Source organism: Kogia breviceps, chromosome 18, assembly GCF_026419965.1.
Source record: "Kogia breviceps isolate mKogBre1 chromosome 18, mKogBre1 haplotype 1, whole genome shotgun sequence".
In the NCBI taxonomy this organism is placed as follows: domain Eukaryota; kingdom Metazoa; phylum Chordata; class Mammalia; order Artiodactyla; family Physeteridae; genus Kogia; species Kogia breviceps.
The window spans coordinates 30074797-30092986 of record NC_081327.1 but is presented as its reverse complement, the minus strand read 5'-3'; the positions used below and the strand labels follow the sequence as shown (position 1 = coordinate 30092986).

Sequence of the window (18190 nt, the reverse complement as noted above, 5' to 3'; positions counted from 1 at the left end):
TCCCAAATAAATCTCTGGTTTTGCTGGTAAAATATCTGGTTGTTTTATTGTTTTAGGTTAACAGAATCATTACTTTTGAAACCCCTCACCTGCTCAACTTTTATTTTTTTCCACAGCACTTATCATATTCTAACATATTGTATAGTCTATTTATTAATTTGCATATTGTTTACTATCTATCTGCCCCTGCTAGAATGCAAGCTCCATGAAGGTGGGATCTTTGTTCTGTTCACTAATAGATTCCAGGAAACTAGAAAATGCCTGGCAAAGTTGCTCAATAAATATTAGTTGAATAAAGGGCTCTAGAATGCTATGAGAGTTCTGGAATGTTTTTAACGATCTACAGTATCTTGAGGATTCCAGGATGAAGTATGAGCCACTCAAAGGATTGCCTTGGCTCCTTCCTGCATCCCTTTGAGGCTAACGTCCCCACTGGAAGATGCCAAAGTCACACCTTGACTTACATGGGAGGGTAAGAGGTGGTATTCTTCACGAAGATCCACGGTTCTGCAGGCTGCGGCGGTGCAAACCTCAAGGATCCAAGAGGGGGCTTGGCAAAAGGGACTCCCAGGAAAACGGCCACAGGCTGTGCAAAACCTTCTAAGCTGACATATTTCCCCAGGACTCTGCCCTGCGCGGTGTCCACAACAGGCAGTGAGGGTGGTTGCCCTGATGGACATTGAGAGGAAATGAGGACATGTCAGTGGTGAAGGTGTGAACTGGATTCTGGGTGAATTTTGTTACTTTTGCCATATGATCTTGAATGTCCCCCCAACTCTCTAAGCCTCAGTTTCTTCTCATGTAAGAGAGAATGAAGCTAACTGTCCTTCCTAACTCACAGCGCTATCTGAAGGAGCGAATTGGAATTGGAGGTACAAGAGCATCAAATAAGACATAAATGCAAAAAGAAGAGCCACTGGGAATGAAGAAGGCATTCAGTTTCCACACATAGGAGCATCTAGAAACAATCACTGGACGCTGGTGCCGAGCTGCACGCTGGATGAGAGGATGAACGAGAGCGCACTGCTCTTCTCAGAAATCTGACCTTATGTGGAGGATGAGCCACATACATACCTGACCTACTGCTGGGAAGAAAGTGGTCCGTGTCCTGAGAGAGGCACCGAGTAAGGTGCCATAGGAGACAGAAGAGGGAGCAAGACCTTCTGACTGGTGGCTTCATGGAGGCAGTGACCTTGGAGCTGGGACTTGCAGTAGTCGAAGGAGTGACAAGAGGAGGTGGAAGAGGGTGCTTAAAGGTATAAACAGGGACGGGATTGTGCAGAGGTGAGGCTCTGCGACAGCAAAGTGCAAGACCTGCTCGAGGAAGAGCGATCGGCCCGTTTGGGTCAGGAAGAGTAATGGGGGAGGAACATAACCCTGGATAAGACAGGTTCACGTCTGGGAGGGTCTCAAACGCCAGGCCAGTGATTCGGGCTTTATTTAGTGGGTAAATGAGCAGCAGTGAACCGTCCTGGAGTAAAAGCGAGTGAAACAATCAGCTTGAAGAGGCCCCTTCTGCTGGCTCTGAGCACGGTCATCCAGAGGGAGCGAGACTGGGGCTCAGATGCCATCTGTCCCCTTCTCACGGAGCAGACAGTTCTTTCTCACTGAGCTGAAACGCATCTCCCTGCAGCTGCCACATCAGTCCTGGTCCTACCTGCTGCGGGACATCCTGCACCTTCGTGTGACAGGCAGCCTTAGTGACCCACGTTCATACCCATCCCTCAAGTCTTCTCTTGTCCGCCCTCAACAGCTTCAGTTTGTTTAAGCATCCTTACAGGAAACCATTTCCAGCCTCTCATCCTCCCAATTGTTCCCCTTTAGATATAGACAGAAGGTCAACCTCTCTCTCAAAGTATGTGGCCAGAACAGAAAGGAGTAACCCAGATTTGGTCTTAGAGACAAATCCGATGATAACCTTCAAGAGATATGAAGTGGACAGACGTCCAACTGGCAAGGGTGAAAAAGTAGGCGATTGGCTGAGAGGTATAGGCAATCCTGGTAACGGCAGCAGTTGCCACTTGTGTTATATGTCATGTTCGTATATTGAGCACTTACTATGTGCCACATGGGCACTCCAGTTCCTTTAAACGAATCTTCACAAAAGCCTTGCTAGGTAGACATCAATATGCCCATTTTTCAGATGAAGTAACTGAGGAAATGCAGGCAGCCAGCATGGATTTTCTTTTTAAAAAAATTTTATTTATTTTTGGCTGTGTTGGGTCTTGGTTTCTGTGCGCGGGCTTTCTCTAGTTGCGGCGAGTGGGGGCTACTCTTCATTGCGGTGCGTGGGCTTCTCATTGGGTGACTTCTCTTGTTGCAGAGCACGGGCTCAAGGCACGTGGCTTCAGTAGTTGCAGCATGTGGGCTCAGTAGTTGTGGCATGCGGGCTCAGTAGTTGTGGCTCACAGGCTCTACAGAGCAGGCTCAGCAGTTGGGGCACACGGGCTTAGTTGCTCCGCGGCATGTGGGATCTTCCCGGACCAGGCATCGAACCCGTGTCCCCTGCATTGGCAGGTGTATTCTTAATCACTGCGCCACCAGGGAAGATCCCAGGATGGACTTTCTAAAGGTGGAACTGGCGTGGCCCTGCCAGGGGGTAAACAGCAGTAAGGGAATAATCTGCCCCTAATTTGGTTCTTACTCTGCTCTTACCCTCAGTTCCAGGCCTCTCACAGTATCATAGCACCAGGAGGAAGATAAAACCCAGTGGAGCCTGGGCTGTCAGTGCACTGACAGCAGCCAGAGCACTGGCTCTGGACTCAGGAGATAGAGATAGAATTCAGAGCGTGATTTTCCGGTTGACCTTGGCATGTACATTTCCCTCTCTGAGTCTCAGTTTCTCCATCTATAAAATGGCACCGACGCATTCTGAGGTCCCTCGCTGCACCCTTGTATTAACCAGGTCTTTTATGTTCTGTATTCTGATGCCTTGACATCTGGGGCCTTGCTGATTCTGGAGGGACTGCCCCTCCCAGAGTTCGCCAATCCCTCATGATAGGAATGAACTTCCCCTTCAAGCGTGCCAGAGCCTGTACCCCAACTACCTTCTTTATCAGGCCCTCCACATCTGGCCACTATCATCCTGCCCTAATCACTCCAGGCCAAGTACCTGACAACTCCCTAAGCCCCAGAACCTGTTGAAATTGGCTACTTTGCCAATCCCAAACCTGCTTATCCTGCCTCACCTCTACCTTCCTCCCAGCAACCAAGATACAGCCCCTTACCCCCAGTTCCTCCTTGTTCCCTGTGTCTCATGACCCACCCAGGGCTTCACCTCCAGGCCCACCATGGTAGTTCCGTACTCCTTCCTCTGGGGAAATTGAGTCATAAACCATCTTTTCAATGACAGTTGGTTCCTGATCTGTGGGCCTTAGAATACCCCAAACTGTCTATTAATACACTGTCTTTTTTTTTCTGGCTGCCCTGCGAAGCATGCGGGATCTTAGTTCCCCGACCAGGGATCAAACCTGCGCCCCCTGCGGTAGAAGTGCAGAGTCTTTAACCACTGGACCACCAGGGAAGTTCCAATACACTGTCTTTTAAAACAACTTCTTTATCCCTTTTTTGCACTCTCTCCATTCCAGGCACTCTCTCAGAAACAACAGCCCATTTAACCTCACAACTGCCTCATGATGTAAATACAGCTTTCACCCCCATTTTATAGAGGGGGAAACTGAGGCACAGAAAAAGGAAGTCCTTTGCCTAAGCTCACAGTGCTAGTCAGTGCTGAGCTGGGATGCAAACCCACACACTCTGCCTCCAGAGGCGGTATTAATATTCTGGTAAGCTAAGCTCCAGGATTTGGCCACGTGTCCGTATTAGTAATCAAGAGGAAAAGATATGGAACTCTCCGAAGTCCTCAACTGGGATGCAGGAGGTTAGCCGGTTGTCCTCCTCTGGTGTGGCGGCGTGCAGCCGAGTCTAGGGTGTTTATCGTCCACTGTGTCTCCTGCTGCGGGGGACCGGCTGGGCTAGACGGTCCAAGTCCACAGAGGGCGCGCTGCTGCAGAACCGCACCTGTCACTCCTTCCCCTTGTCCCACACAAGGATTTCCAAAGGTCCCCCGCTATTTGAATTTAGGAGGACTCACCCCAAGCGGTCAAAGTGGTGAGGGAGGACAAGACCAGAGCGAAGAGCCACATCGTGGAAGGACAGCAGCTCCTGTGACCGCAGGTCTCCTGGCACTGCTCAGAGGGGCTGTTCCAGTCCCCGCCCCCAGCTCCCGCCCCCAGCTCTCTGCACAGGCTCCCGCCCCAGTTGCTCAGTAGCCCAAGCTGCAAGTAACAGAAACGCTCTCCCACCCTTCCCCGTGGGCTGCTGTTTAGGGCTGTAAGCCATGCCCACCCAGAATTTACCTTCTTTTAAATCAAGAGCCCAGGGCTTCCCTGGTGGCGCAGTGGTTGAGAGTCCGCCTGCCGATGTGGGGGACACGGGTTCGTGCCCTGGTCTGGGAAGATCCCACATACCGCGGAGCGGCTGGGCCCGTGAGCCATGGCCGCTGAGCCTGCGCGTCCGGAGCCTGCGCTCCACAACGGGAGAAGCCACAACAGTGAAGAGGCCCGCGTACCGCAAAAAAAAAAAAAGAGCCCAGACTTTACTCTCCAATTACAGGTAGCCACCTACAGGTTCAACGATTTGTTCCTTAAGTGTTTTTCCTTTCCCGGACTCTAACCTTAGTGCGCTGTGAGCTACCCAAGACAGACACCAGCACACAGAGGCCTTTGGACAAGGGGAGGCTGTGGTCTGGGGTCCTCAGAACAACTTGAAAACTTTCAGAGCAACTCCCAGACCCACAGCCGCCCAGCTGGGGAATTAAGGGCAAATCTTTTCATTTCCCTGGGCTTCTATTTCATAGAGTTCCACGCTCTTATTTTGGAAACACCTTAACTCTCATTCAGTCTCCCTTCTGATGCCTAAATTAACTTCACAATATTCCTGCTAAGTGACTCAGCCTCCTCCTGCTGCACACCAGCAGGGTCAGGGAACTCATTACCTCTCCAGGCAGGGATCTTTGGACAGAATGTTCTTACAGTAAAGGGACTCCATCTCTCCATAGTCTTTGGCTCTAATTATTCATTCATCCATCCCTCCATCTTTCCTTCCATTTATTCATTATTTCACTTATTCATTCATTCTCCAAACATTTACCAAATACTTGGCACTTGGTAAGTGCAATGGATACAAAGATAAATTCAAGACATGTTCCGTCTCCTGGAGGAGCTCACCATGTAATAAATAAGACAGATGCAGGGAGAGGTGATAGGTAGATTGCAATGCAATCTGAAAGCACCAAAGTAGAGGGATACAAAGTGCTCTGAGTATACCTGTGAAAGTGCCACTTACCTGCTAGGGACACAAGGAAAATGCTCAAAGCCTGTGTTATAGAATTATTAAACATTCTGGTCCAGCTGGCTAAGGAAATACTATGCTTTCACTCAAACTAGTGATGCACGCCTCTATTTATTTATTTATTTATTTTTGGCTGCGTTGGGTCTTCGTTGCTGTGCGCGGGCTTTCTCTAGTTGCGGCGAGCGGGGGCTGCTCTTTGTTGTGGTGCACGAGCTTCTCACTGGGGTGGCTTCTTATTGCAGAGCACGGGCTCTAGGCGCGAGGGCTTCAGTAGTTGTGGCATGCGGGCTCAGTAGTTGTAGCGCATGTGCTTAGTTGCTCTGTGGAACGTGGGATCTTCTCTGACCAGGGCTCGAATCCGTGTCCCCTGCATTGGCAAGTGGATTCTTAACCACTGAGTCACCAGGGAAGTCATACACACCTCTATTTATTGACAAGGAAAGGCAGTCATGTTCTATTGTAAAGGGGAAAAAAACAGATTATAATATAGTTATGACTGCTTTAGCAAACAGTTTGGCAATTCCTCAAAAATCAAACACAGGGACTTCCCTGGCGGTCCAGTGATTAAGACTCCATGCTTCCGCTGCAGGGGGCGTGGGTTCGATCCCTGAGGATCCTGCATGCCACGTGATGAGGCCAAATAAATTTAAAAATTAAAAAAAAATCAAACACAAAGTTACCAGATTTCCCAGCAATTCCACTCCTAAGTATATACGCACAACAGCTGAAAACACATCTATACAAAAACTTGTACACAAATAGCTGCATTAGTCACAATGGCCCGAAGTGGAAAGAACCCAAATATCCAGGAACTGATGAATGGACAAATAAAATAATATCTATCTATACAGTGGAATATTATTCAGCCATAAAAAGAAATGAAGTACTGGTACATGCTAAACATGGATGAACCTTGAAAATATTACGCTAATGAAAGAAGCCAGACATGAAAGGACATATATTGTATAATTCTATTTGTATGAAATGTCCAGATTAAGCAAATCCATAGAGGCAGAAAGTAGTTTAGCGGCTGCTGCAGGCCTGGGGTGGAGGAATGATGTGTGGCTGCTGATGCGTAGAGGCTTCTCTTTGAGGTGATGAAAATGTTCTGGGATTACATAGTGGTGATGGTTGCACAACGCTGTGAATATACTGAAAAACACTGAAGTGTACGCCTTAGAAAGGTAAATTTTATGGTGTGTGGATAATCTTTCAATAAACAAATATTTTTAAAAATCTAGGGCTTCCCTGGTGGCACAGTGGTTGGGAGTCCGCCTGCCAATGCAGGGGACACGGGTTCGAGCCCTGGTCTGGGAAGATCCCACATGCCACGGAGCAACTGGGCCTGTGTGCCACAACTACTGAGCCTGCGCTCTAGAGCCCGTGAGCCACAACTACTGAGCCTGCGTGTCACAACTACTGAAGCCTGCGAGCCTAGAGCCCGTGCGCCGCAACAAGAGAAGCCACTGCAATGAGGAGCCCACGCAACGAAGAGTAGCCCCCACTTGCCACAACTAGAGAAAGCCCACATGCAGCAACAGACCCAACGCAGCCAAAAATAAATAAATCAATAAATAAATTTATAAAACAATTTTTAAAAAATAAATAAAAATAAAAAATCTAGTCATGTACAATATCCCATTATAATATAAAAAATATCTTTCTTTGGGGAGGAAAAATTTTGGAAGGTTATACCTCTAATTTGTGTTGCAACAGCCATTTCTTGGCTATAATATTGCGAGTGTTTATTATTATTATTATTTTTTTGCAGTACGAGGGCGTCTCACCATTGTGGCCTCTCCCGTTGCGGAGCACAGGCTCCGGATGCGCAGGCCTAGCGGCCGTGGCTCACGGGCCCAGCTGCTCCGCGGCATGTGGGATCTTCCCGGACCGGGGAACGAACCCGTGTTCCCTGCATCGGCAGGAGGACTCTCAACCACTGCGCCACCAGGGAAGCCTGCGAGTGTTTTATTAGTATTTTCCACTTTTATTCACTCAGACATTCATTTGACAAATATTTACGGGGCACTCACAGTGTGGGAATGACGGTGCTGAGGGCTTTGTATGTAGGATTTCACTTAGTTCTCAAAATAAACCTGTGAATTGCATCTATGATCTTCCAGTGCTCAGTGAGGACAAGGAAATGGCCCAGTCACACAGCAAGTAAGAGGAAGGGCTGAGAATTGAACAAAAGCTGCACGGTGTTACAGACCTTACTCTGAGCATTGTGTTAAGTGGAGCCGTGAGATGTGAAACGTGTTCTTGTCCACGGAGAGGGAGCAGATGTGAAGGGGCTGTCTCTAGGGCAGCAGACTGAAGAGGCAGCTGTGCCTTCTCCATGCCTGCACTGTTTTCCAACTGTCATTTGTCAAAAGTGACCTTGTCCAGGCCAGACCAATATTAACATTAGGGAGAATTGGGCAACCGTAAGGCACATGACAATCTTAGAAAAGCTCATGGGTTCTTGGCCAACGTCATAGGGTTGTATCTGAAATGAAGCTTCTGGAGACCCAAGGTGTAAGAGTGATGCTCATTTGTACCCATTCTAGCCACTGTGGCAGGCCGGTGAGGGGTGAGTTTGGGACAGCAGCAGAGTCAGGCCTCAGAGGCAACTGCTTCTACAAAGACTGACCTGGGCTGGCCTCCTCCCTTTTACCAGGGTCCTAAAGCACAGCCTAATAAAGAACACCCCTATCTCTATCCACACTGAACAACCCAGGCTGTCTTCCTAAGCAGAAAACAAAGCTGTTTCTAATCACTTTGCACTCATACACTCACACACAGCTGTTAAGGCAAAACCATCCTGCCTTTTGCCCTGGCCAGCTGGCCTTTGCAACTTGAGACAGACCTGGCTCTTAGACTATGAAGACTGCACGATGCTGTCTTAGCAAAATATAAAAGGTAAGGATGAATTATTCTCCCAGCCCCACTGTTCCATCACATGCCCTCTTGTGACACCCACAGTTCCGCAAACACGCGCAGCTATGCCCAGACCTTGAAGTGTCTGCAGCCTGCATGCCCACTCCTGGCTCATGATGACTCTGCAGAAATGGGTGAGGCATCAAGCCAGACCTCAGTTTGCTTAACCTGTGCCCTCTCCCTGGGTCGCACCAGCCGTAAGGGATACAGTTCTTGTTCCAGTGGCCTTTGATAGAGATTACAGCTTTTAACTTGGGAAACTGCCGTATGGAACTAGTCTGAAGATGAAAATCCTATACTGGCCTTAATGCCTAAGTAGCTGGGCAGGTCTTGGGAAAGAAGACACCTCTAAGCTCCAAATCAGACCCCTGCCATTTCCATCAATTCACTCAACAGATACATGGAGAGCACATACTAGAACAAGCACTGGACAAGTCTGAGCCCACATCCTACTGGACCATTCAACTGGACTCTGTCCATTAATCATGGGATTAATCAGGCAGAGTCTTCATGGTGGAGAAGGCTGCACTGGGGGACCAGAGGTCTGGAAACCCACAGGGTGACTTCAGACGTCCTTTTTGGAAAGGGAGTGGCGAGAGGCAGGGGTGGCGATGGCTGAGGTGATCCCTCATGAACCATCCACCTTGGATCAACATTCTATGAACCCGGAATTCTACGAAATTTTTCAATGCAGCCTAGACATATACAGTGTTTCTGGAATCTGTTATTCTCATGCTAACATCACATTTTTAGCCATATCAGCATACTGTCTGTACTATTATGAGCAGTTTTCTTTTTCAAAAAAATAATGTATGTATTTTTGGCTGTGTTGGGTCTCTGTTGCTGCACGCAGGCTTTCTCTAGCTGTGGCAAGAGGGGGCTACTCTTCGTTGTGGTGCGCAAGCTTCTCATTGCGGTGGCTTCTCTTGTTGTGGAGCACGGGCTCTAGGCGTGCGGGCTTCAGTAGTTGTGGTGCACGGGCTCAGTAGTTGTGGCTCATGAGCTCTAGAGTGCAGGTTCAGTAGTTGTGGCGCATGGGCTTAGTTGTTTTCGCAGCATATGGGATCTTCCCAGACCAGGGCTCGAACCCATGTCCCCTGAATTGGCAGGCGGATTCTTAACCACTGCGCCACCAGGGAAGTTCCTATGAGCAGTTTTCTTAAATGAATTAATTCTTTTTGTTTTAATATAATTGTTCAAAAAGAAAATTTTACCTATTTCTATAAATGGAAGATTGTAAACTGTCATGAATTAAAGGTGTTAAAAAAGTAAAAATTCAACTGATTAAAATTTAAAGATCTTATTGGCTCTATTCAATGATTCATGAATCGGGCGGTATCCCATATAGCAGAAAGAAAGATGCTCAGAGAGCTATACAGAATGAAAGATTCTTATAGGCAGAAGGAGGTGGGACAAGGAAGTTACTAAATAGGAGTGGATTTTTGGTGGCATCGTCACCTTACATTAAGGGGTGGCAGGGGTCTATCAGGCCAATGACCTCACTGGTTCTGACCAGGCAATTCCCGATTGACATAAATGGCAGCAAGATCTTTTTTGACCCATCTCCTAGAGTAATGAAATAAAAACAAAAATAAACAAATGGGACCTAATTAAACTTAAAAGCTTTTGCACAGCAAAGGAAACCATAAACAAGACGAAAAGACAACCCTCAGAATGGGAGGAAATATTTGCAAACGAAGCAACTGACAAGGGATTAATCTCCAAAATATAACAACAGCTCATGAAGCTCAATACCCCCCAAAAAATGACCCAATCAAAAAAAGGGCAGAACACCTAAATAAACATTTCTCCAAAGAAGACATACAGATGGCCAAGAGGCACGTGAAAAGCTGCTCAACATCACTAATCATTAGAGAAATGCAAATCAAAACTACGAGGTACCACCTCACACCCGTCAGAATGGGCATCATCAAAACATCTACAAACAACAAATGCTGGAGAGGGTGTGGAGAAAAGGGAACCCTCTTGCACTGTTGGTGGGAATGTAAATTAATACAGCCACTATGGAGAATAGTACGGAGGTTCCTTTAAAAACTAAAATAGAATTACCATATGATGCAGCAATCCCACTCCTGGGCATATACTCAGAGAAAGCCATAATTTGAAAAGACACATGCACCCCAGTGTTCATTGCAGCACTATTTACAATAGCCAGTTCATGGAATGCCCATCAATAGACAAATGGATAAAGAAGATGTGGCACATATATACAATGGAATAGTACTCAGCCATAATAAGGAATGAAATTGTGCCATTTGCAGAGACGTGGATGGACCTAGAGACCGTCATACAGAGTGAAGTAAGTCAGAAAGAGAAAAACAAATATCATATATTAACGCATATATGTGCAATCTAGAAAAAAAATACAGATGAACCTATTTGCAAAGCAGAAATAGAGACACGGACATAGAGAACAAAGGACACCAAGGGTGAAAAGGGGGTGGGATAAACTGGGAGATTGGGATTGGCATATATACCCTACTATGTATAAAATAGATAACTAATGAGAACCTATTGTTTAGCACAGGGGAAAAAAAAGGAGGTACAATCTGTTTGTAGGACACATATTAAGTTAACCTTAAAAATGCATTCCAATATACAGTAGGTGCAGACAAATACTGTTTGGTTCCACTTATACAAGGTTCCTTGAATAATCAAATTCGTGGAGTACGAAAGTACATTTGTAGATGCCAGGGGCTGGGGGGCTGGGGGGATGGGGAGGGGCAATGGGGAGTTAGTGTTTAATGGGGACAGAGTTTCAGTTTAGGAAGGTGAAAACTGCAGTAGATGGATGACGGTGAGAGTCGCACAGCAATGTGAATGTACTTAGTGCCACCGAACTGTACAGTTAAATATGGTTAAAACAGTATGTTTTATATTATGTGACTTTTACCATAATAAAAAAAAAAAATTTTAAGGGGGTGATGGCAGGGGTCTATCAGGCCAATGACCTCACTGGTGCTGACCAGGCAATTCCAGATCGACTGGTTTAACATTTTACTCCTGGGAGAAGTTGAACTATAAAATTAAGTTAGATATTAAACCTGTTTGGTGACGTGTGCTTAGTGCAAGTGATTCCATTTTGGGACCGTTGTCTCTTTTGACAATTTTCCGCTTTTGGTCAGAGTCTCAGCTTAACTGAGAGACCTGATACAATTTGAGGCATCAGGGCCACTCCCAGCTACCACTGATCCTCTGTGTGGCATTCACAGGTCATGACGGTCTTTGCTGAATCTCTGTTGTATTCAGAGGTCATGATTTTCGATTCACATTTTTTTAGTTGGTTATTCTCTTTGTTCCTTTTCTGATGTTCCAGTCTGAGGGAGATTGGCTACGAATATGTATTTAAAGATTTTGAGAGGCTACAACACACCAGGGAGATTACTATGATTATCAGAAGCAGGATAATTCCCAATGTCTAGAGTGTACTTTAAAGCCAGGGTCCCCAAGACCTAAATCAATCAAAATCAAATAAGTCAAGGAAAGGCCCCATTGAAAGAGCCACTTCCTTTTTTTTTTTTTTTTTTTTTGCGGTATACGGGCCTCTCACTGTTGTGGCCTCTCCCGTTGCGGGGCACAGGCTCCGGACGCGCAGGCTCAGCGGCCACGGCGCACGGGCTTAGTTGCTCCGCGGCATGTGGGATCTTCCCGGACCGGGGCACGAACCCGTGTCTCCTGCGTCGGCAGGCGGATTCTCAACCACTGCGCCACCAGGGAAGCCCATGAAAGAGCCACTTCCTTAAGGCATGTGGCTTGCTCAGTGATCTCATGCTCAACTGATGTTCAACTTCCCCACAAGTGTTAATCCAGGTGCCTCAAGTGGCATGGTCCACAGCAAAGACGCCTACATGTTCAGCTAAAAGATACTCAACGGCAGCTTTATTATCAAAAACAATCTGTCCAATACATACACTACCACATGTAAAACAGTTAGCTAGTGGGAAGCAGCCGCATAGCACAGGGAGATCAGCTCTGTGCTTTGTGACCACCTAGAGGGGTGGGATAGGGAGGGAGGGAGGGAGACGCAAGAGGGAGGGGATATGGGGATATATGTATGTGTACAGCTGATTCACTTTGTTATACAGCAGAAACGAACACAATATTGTAAAGCAATTATACTCCAAAAAAGATGTTAAAAAAACAAAAACCCACCTGTCCAGAGAGTCTAAGGATTTTTGTTGGGCAACCATTATGTTAGCAGAAGATCCTGCAATGCTTTTAACAGTTGAGGAGAGGTTTCAGATCATAGCCTCATTTACACTTACTCCTACCCGGAAGAGTAGTAACCTGCCAAAGGAAGCTAAGTTTGAATAATGAATGCCTTCTGATAATTCCCACTTGAGTGTGTGTCTCAGGGCCGGAAAGGCATCAGCCATGGAGGTCAATAAAATTTGAGGGTTGATAAACCACACAGGCATATTTATTCCAGTTATCCTTGCCTTGTGTCCGTCTTTTTGAACACAGTTTGGGATCACAGGCAGGGAATCAGAGACAGGGATATGGACCCCCATGGTCACGTTGTCTGACACAGTACAGAGGGGACTGAGTTTGTTCCAGGGAAACTGAGCCATTGGAAATCAAGGTAAGTTTGTGACAGGAAAAACTACAGAATCACCACTATTGTGGCAAATCTAACAGTCATCTGGTGGTTGGATTACCATCATTTGCGATGTCCTGAGGTATTTGAGCAATGGCATTATCTTTCCAGGCCAGAGCAAGGCAAAGGGTGGACAAAAGAATCATAAAATATTTTCATGGTGTAAGAATTAGGAAAAGAATGGTCAAATAGCAGAGGAGAAATGGAATGAAACTTTCTGGATCCAATGTCTTGGTAGGAAGTAGTCTACCTCAATGTTGGCTGCTTCTTTTCCTAGTCAATTTGATTTTGAGGTCTCCAGCAGGTGTGCAGTTCCTAGCGTCTAGAGGAATCCTTTTAAGTTGAGAAATGAGGACCCAAAGGACTTCCCTCGTGGCACAGTGGTTAAGAATCCGCCTGCCAGACTTCCCTGGTGGCGCAGTGCTTAAGAATCTGCCTGCCGATGCAGGGGACATGGGTTCGAGCCCTGGTCCAGGAAGATCCCACATGCCGCAGAGCAAATAAGCCCATGTGCCACAACTACTGAGCCTGCGTGCCACAACTACTGAAGCTCATGTGCCTAGAGCCCATGCTCCACAACAAGAGAAGCTGCTGCAACGAGAAGGCTGCACACCCCAATGAAGAGGTCCCCCTGCTCTCTGCAACTAGAGAAAAGCCCATGCGTAGCAACGAAGACCCAACGCAGCCAAAAATAAATAAATAAAACAAATAAATTTATATATTAAAAAAAAAGTATCTGCCTGCCAATGCAGGGACACGGGTTTGAGCCCTGGTCCGGGAAGATCCCACATGCCGTGGAGCAACTAAGCCCGTGCACCACAACTACTGAGCCTGCGTGCCACAACTACTGAATCCTGTGTGCGTAGAGCTCATGCTCCGTAACAAGAGAAGCCACTGCAATGAGAAGCCTGTGAGGGTAGCCCCTGCTCGCCACAACTAGAGAAACCCCACGTGCAGCAACAAAGACCCAATGCAGCCAAAAATAAATTAATTAATTAAAAAAAAAAAAAGAAGGAAATGAGGACCCAAGGTTTAAGTCCCTGATATTTGGCTGTCATATTTGGAGGACCTGTTATAATAGGTTCCCTTCCAAGGAGATTCAAGGACAGTATTTGTGCTTAGTGATTCCAAATCAGAAGGGTGGGAAAAAACTTGAAACTTTAGTTTGGAGAGTCGTAGCCTGATATTTGAGGAAACTAGAAAAATTCAGGATCCAGTCCAGTTTACAGCAACATGTCTTGGATTTATCTTTGTATCCATTACACTTAGCATAGTGCCAGGCATTTGGTAAATGTTTGGAGAATGAATGAATAAGTGAAATAATGAATAAATGGAAGGAAAGATGGAGGGATGGATGAATGAATAATTAGAGCCAAAGACTATGGAGAGATGGAGTCCCTTTACTGTAAGAACATTCTGTCCAAAGATCCCTGCCTGGAGAGGTAATGAGTTCCCTGACCCTGCTGGTGTGCAGCAGGAGGCTGAGTCACTTAGCAGGAATATTGTGAAGTTAATTTAGGCATCAGAAGGGAGACTGAATGAGAGTTAAGGTGTTTCCAAAATAAGAGCATGGAACTCTATGAAATAGAAGCCCAGGGAAATGAAAAGATTTGCCCTTAATTCCCCAGCTGGGCGGCTGTGGGTCTGGGAGTTGCTCTGAAAGTTTTCAAGTTGTTCTGAGGACCCCAGACCACAGCCTCCCCTTGTCCAAAGGCCTCTGTGTGCTGGTGTCTGCCTTGGGTAGCTCACAGTGCACTAAGGTTAGAGTCCAGGAAGGGAGAAACAATTATGAAACAAATTGTTTGAAGAGTCTCTGGCTACCTGTAATTGGAGGGTTTAGTCCTGGCTGTCAGTATAAAAGAGGGCAAACTCTGGGGAGGGGAGGATGTGTCTTAGAGGTGGCTGGGGGGTTCGGGGGGTAGGAGTTTGCAGCCAGAGCTGGAGACGGCGGGACTGGAGGGGGGCAGAGCTGAGGGGTGGGACCGTACTGCCCCTTCAAACTCCTAGAGACCTGTAGGCATGGGAGCTGCTCTTCTGTACTCTGGCTCTTTGCTCTGGTCCTGACCTCTCCACTTCCACAGCTTGGCATGAGTCCTCCTGAAATGCAAATAGCGGGGTGACATTTTGAAATCTTTGTCTGGGACGAGGTGCCAGAGATGCATACAGGGCAAAAGTTCCCTAGCGATGGCTCACTCTCTGGACTTGGAGCTTTGAGCCCAGCCAATCTGGTGGCAGGAGACACAGGGGAGGGTAAACGCCATGAGACACAGCTGCACGGGCCACGTGCAGGAGGGAAATCAGCTGACCTCCCGCCTTGCTGTTGAGAACCTTGGAGAGTGCCTGCTATTTTCCTCTTGATTACTAGTATGGATGAGGCCAAATCATGGAGAGTGGCATACCAGAATATTAATACCAACTCTGGAGCCACAGTGCATGTGTTTGCATCCCAGCTCAGCACTTACTAGCTGTGTGTCCTGAGGCAAGAACCTTCCCTTTTCTGTGCCTCGGTTTTATATTTCTAAAATGGGGGTGACAACTGTATCTACCTCATTGGGCTGTTGTAAGGTTGAAATGGGTTGTTGTTTCTAAAGAGTGCCTGGAATGGAGAAAGAAAAAAAAGGAATTCATAAATAAAGGGGTTGTTTTAAGGTAGAGTGTATTAATAGACAACCTGAGGTGTGGTAAGGCCATGGATCAGGAGCCAGCTGCCACTGAAAAGATAGTTTGTTGCTCACAGAGGAGGGGGCGTGACACCACCATGGTGGGCCACAAGGTGAGGCACCGGGTGCATCAGGAGGCAGAGGAAGGAAGGAGGAATTGGGCGCAAGAACCTTTATCTTGGTTGCTGGGAGGAAGGAAGAGGTGAGGCAGGATAAGCAGGTTTGGGATTGGCAAAGTAGCCAATTTCAACAGGTTCTGGGGCTTAGGGAGTTGTCAGGTACTTGGCCTGGAGTGATTAGGGCAGGATGACAGTGGCCAGATGTGGAGGGCCTGATAAAGAAGGTAGTTGGGGTACAGGCTCTGGCACGCTTGAAGGGGAAGTTCATTCCTATCATGAGGGATTGGCGAACTCTGGGAGGGGCAGTCCCTCCAGAATCAGCAAGGCCCCAGATGTCAAGGCATCAGAATACAGAACATAAAAGACCTGATTAATACAAGGGTGCAGCAAGGGACCTCAGAATGCATCTGTGCCATTTTATAGATGGAGAAACTGAGACTCAGAGAGGGAAATGTACACACCCAAGGTCAACCAGAAAATCACGCTCTGAATTCTATCTCTATCTCCCGAGTCCAGAGCCAGTGCTCTGGCTGTCAGTGCACTGACAGCCCAGGCTCCACTGGGTTTTATCTTCCTCCTGGTGCTATGATACTGTGAGAGGCCTGGAACTGAGGGTAAGAGCAGAGTAAGAACCAAATTAGGGGCAGATTATTCCCTTACTGCTGTTTACCCCCTGGCAGGGCCATGCCAGTTCTGCCTTTAGAAAGTCCATACTGGCTGCCTCCATTTCCTCAGCTACCTCATCTGTAAAATGGACATATTAATGTCTACCTAGCAAGGCTTTTGTGAAGATTAGTTTAAAGGAACTGGACTGCACATGCAATAATTTAAAAATTATTATGACTTTCAAGATGGCAACAGCAGAGTACTAAAGCTACCACAGAGCCTGGAGGCTTCTGAGTGGGTACTGTGTGACAGCACAGGTCTCACACCCATGACAGAGCCGGTGACAGAGCTGGGATATGACCCTTGCCAGTTTGGCCCTAGAACCTGAGTCCTTAAGTGCAAAGTAATCCTGCCTTCCTACACAGAACATGGTTTAAAAATCTTTACCTGGGCTTCGCATCTTTAACATCATTGCCTGATTCTGGCGAAAGGCACCCATTTGACTGATGATTCTCTGCTGTCCTCTTCTCCATATAGCCACACCTCCTTCAGGCATGGAGCTGGACCACAACCCCAGGGCCAAACTCTCAGCAGTCTTCCCAAATAATGGTGACTATGCCTGAGCTCACACTCCCAGGGACAGCGTTCGGACTGATCCCTTGGCTCTTGCAGCCTCTAAAGCCCCAACCATGCAGTGGCTGCTTGGGTGGGAGCTTCCCAAATCTTATTCCTCCTCTTCAAACTGAGATTAAATGTCTTCTGGTCCAGGTGGCCTCCCCAGCCTCCAAGATGGAACTAATCCAGTACCTGGCAGCTTGGAAGTGCTAAGGAGACTTCACTCACAGAGCATTTCTCTGAAGAGTATCTATCTTTTGCCTCTTACCTGGGCTAATCAAAGACTCTAACTAGTTCTCCCTGCTGCTGTTCTCCATCCTGCAGAGCCAGAGAGATTCATCTCAATGGCCACAGTCATTTTCGCATCTCTCTGTACGTGCCCTTTGCCATGTGATTTTGCAGCTGCACTCATGAAGAGTCTGGGCCGGCCGCTTGACTTGCTTTGATAATAAAACACAGCAGACGTGATGGTGTGCCAGCTCTCAGCTCTGGACACAAGAGGCCTTGCATGTAAATACCTACTCTCTTGCGCCCCTGTGACCACCATGTGAACAAGCCCAGCTGAGCCTGCTGGAGAATGAGACAGCACCTGGAGGCAACAAAGACCAGCCAGCCTCTGGCTGAGCCATAGATGCAGACACATGGGTGAGCCCAATCAAGATCAGCAGAGGCTGGTCCAGATCAGCAGTACTTCCTAGGTAGCCCACAGACTCAGGAGCCAAATATATGGTTGTTGTTTTCAGTTTGGGGGTGGTTTGTTACACAGCAATTGCTCACTGATACACTATATAACACCCAAGTCTGATCACATTACTCCACCAATCTAGAGCTTTTCAGTGACTCCCCACCGCCCTCTGGAAAAAGTTCCATCTCATCCAGAATAGGAGGGCCCTTTTCTTCTGGATGTTATGTCCCTCTGCAGCCCTTTCACTTAGACCCTTCAAATCTGCAAATCCTTGTATTCCCTGTACTGCCTCATACTTCTGTGCTGTCACTTTTGTGACTCTCACGACCTGGAATTTCCCTCATGACTCAGCTCAAGTGCCATCGGTAATGGGGAGCCCTGTCGCCCTAGGTGGGATTCTGTGCGTGATTTCACTGCCAGGTCATGAAATGGCCTTGTCTCATTCATCTGTAAACCCAACCACCCACTGAGGGCCGACCATGTTCCAGATACTTGTCCAGGCACTGGATATACAAATAAAAGTAAGTGGTTGTGACCTCCTGGCCCCAAAGTTGTTGGTCCCCTGAAAGATCAGTTTGACAAATTGTGGTAAATACAGTGACAAGGATAGGTTCAG

At 47.2% G+C, this 18190-nt stretch overlaps 1 protein-coding gene across 4 annotated transcripts in view; it reads right to left on the bottom strand.

Annotated features, from left to right (window-relative positions):
* The window catches only part of LOC131745370 (liver carboxylesterase-like), a 72388-nt gene that overhangs the window by 37485 nt on the left and 16713 nt on the right, over window positions 1-18190 (bottom strand). Inside the window, exons 1-2 of one of the 4 annotated variants that reach the window (XM_059045707.2) lie at window positions 4094-4177; window positions 465-669 (exon numbers count right to left, since the gene is read on the bottom strand). The exons of 2 other annotated variants lie outside the window; for them this stretch is intronic. In XM_059045707.2, the coding sequence (XP_058901690.1) occupies window positions 465-669; window positions 4094-4145 (257 nt within the window). In that variant the 5' untranslated portion in view covers window positions 4146-4177. Of the gene's footprint in view, window positions 1-464; window positions 670-4093; window positions 4178-18190 lie in introns of those variants that run through there. One more of the 4 variants, XM_067020113.1, reaches the window with a different exon arrangement.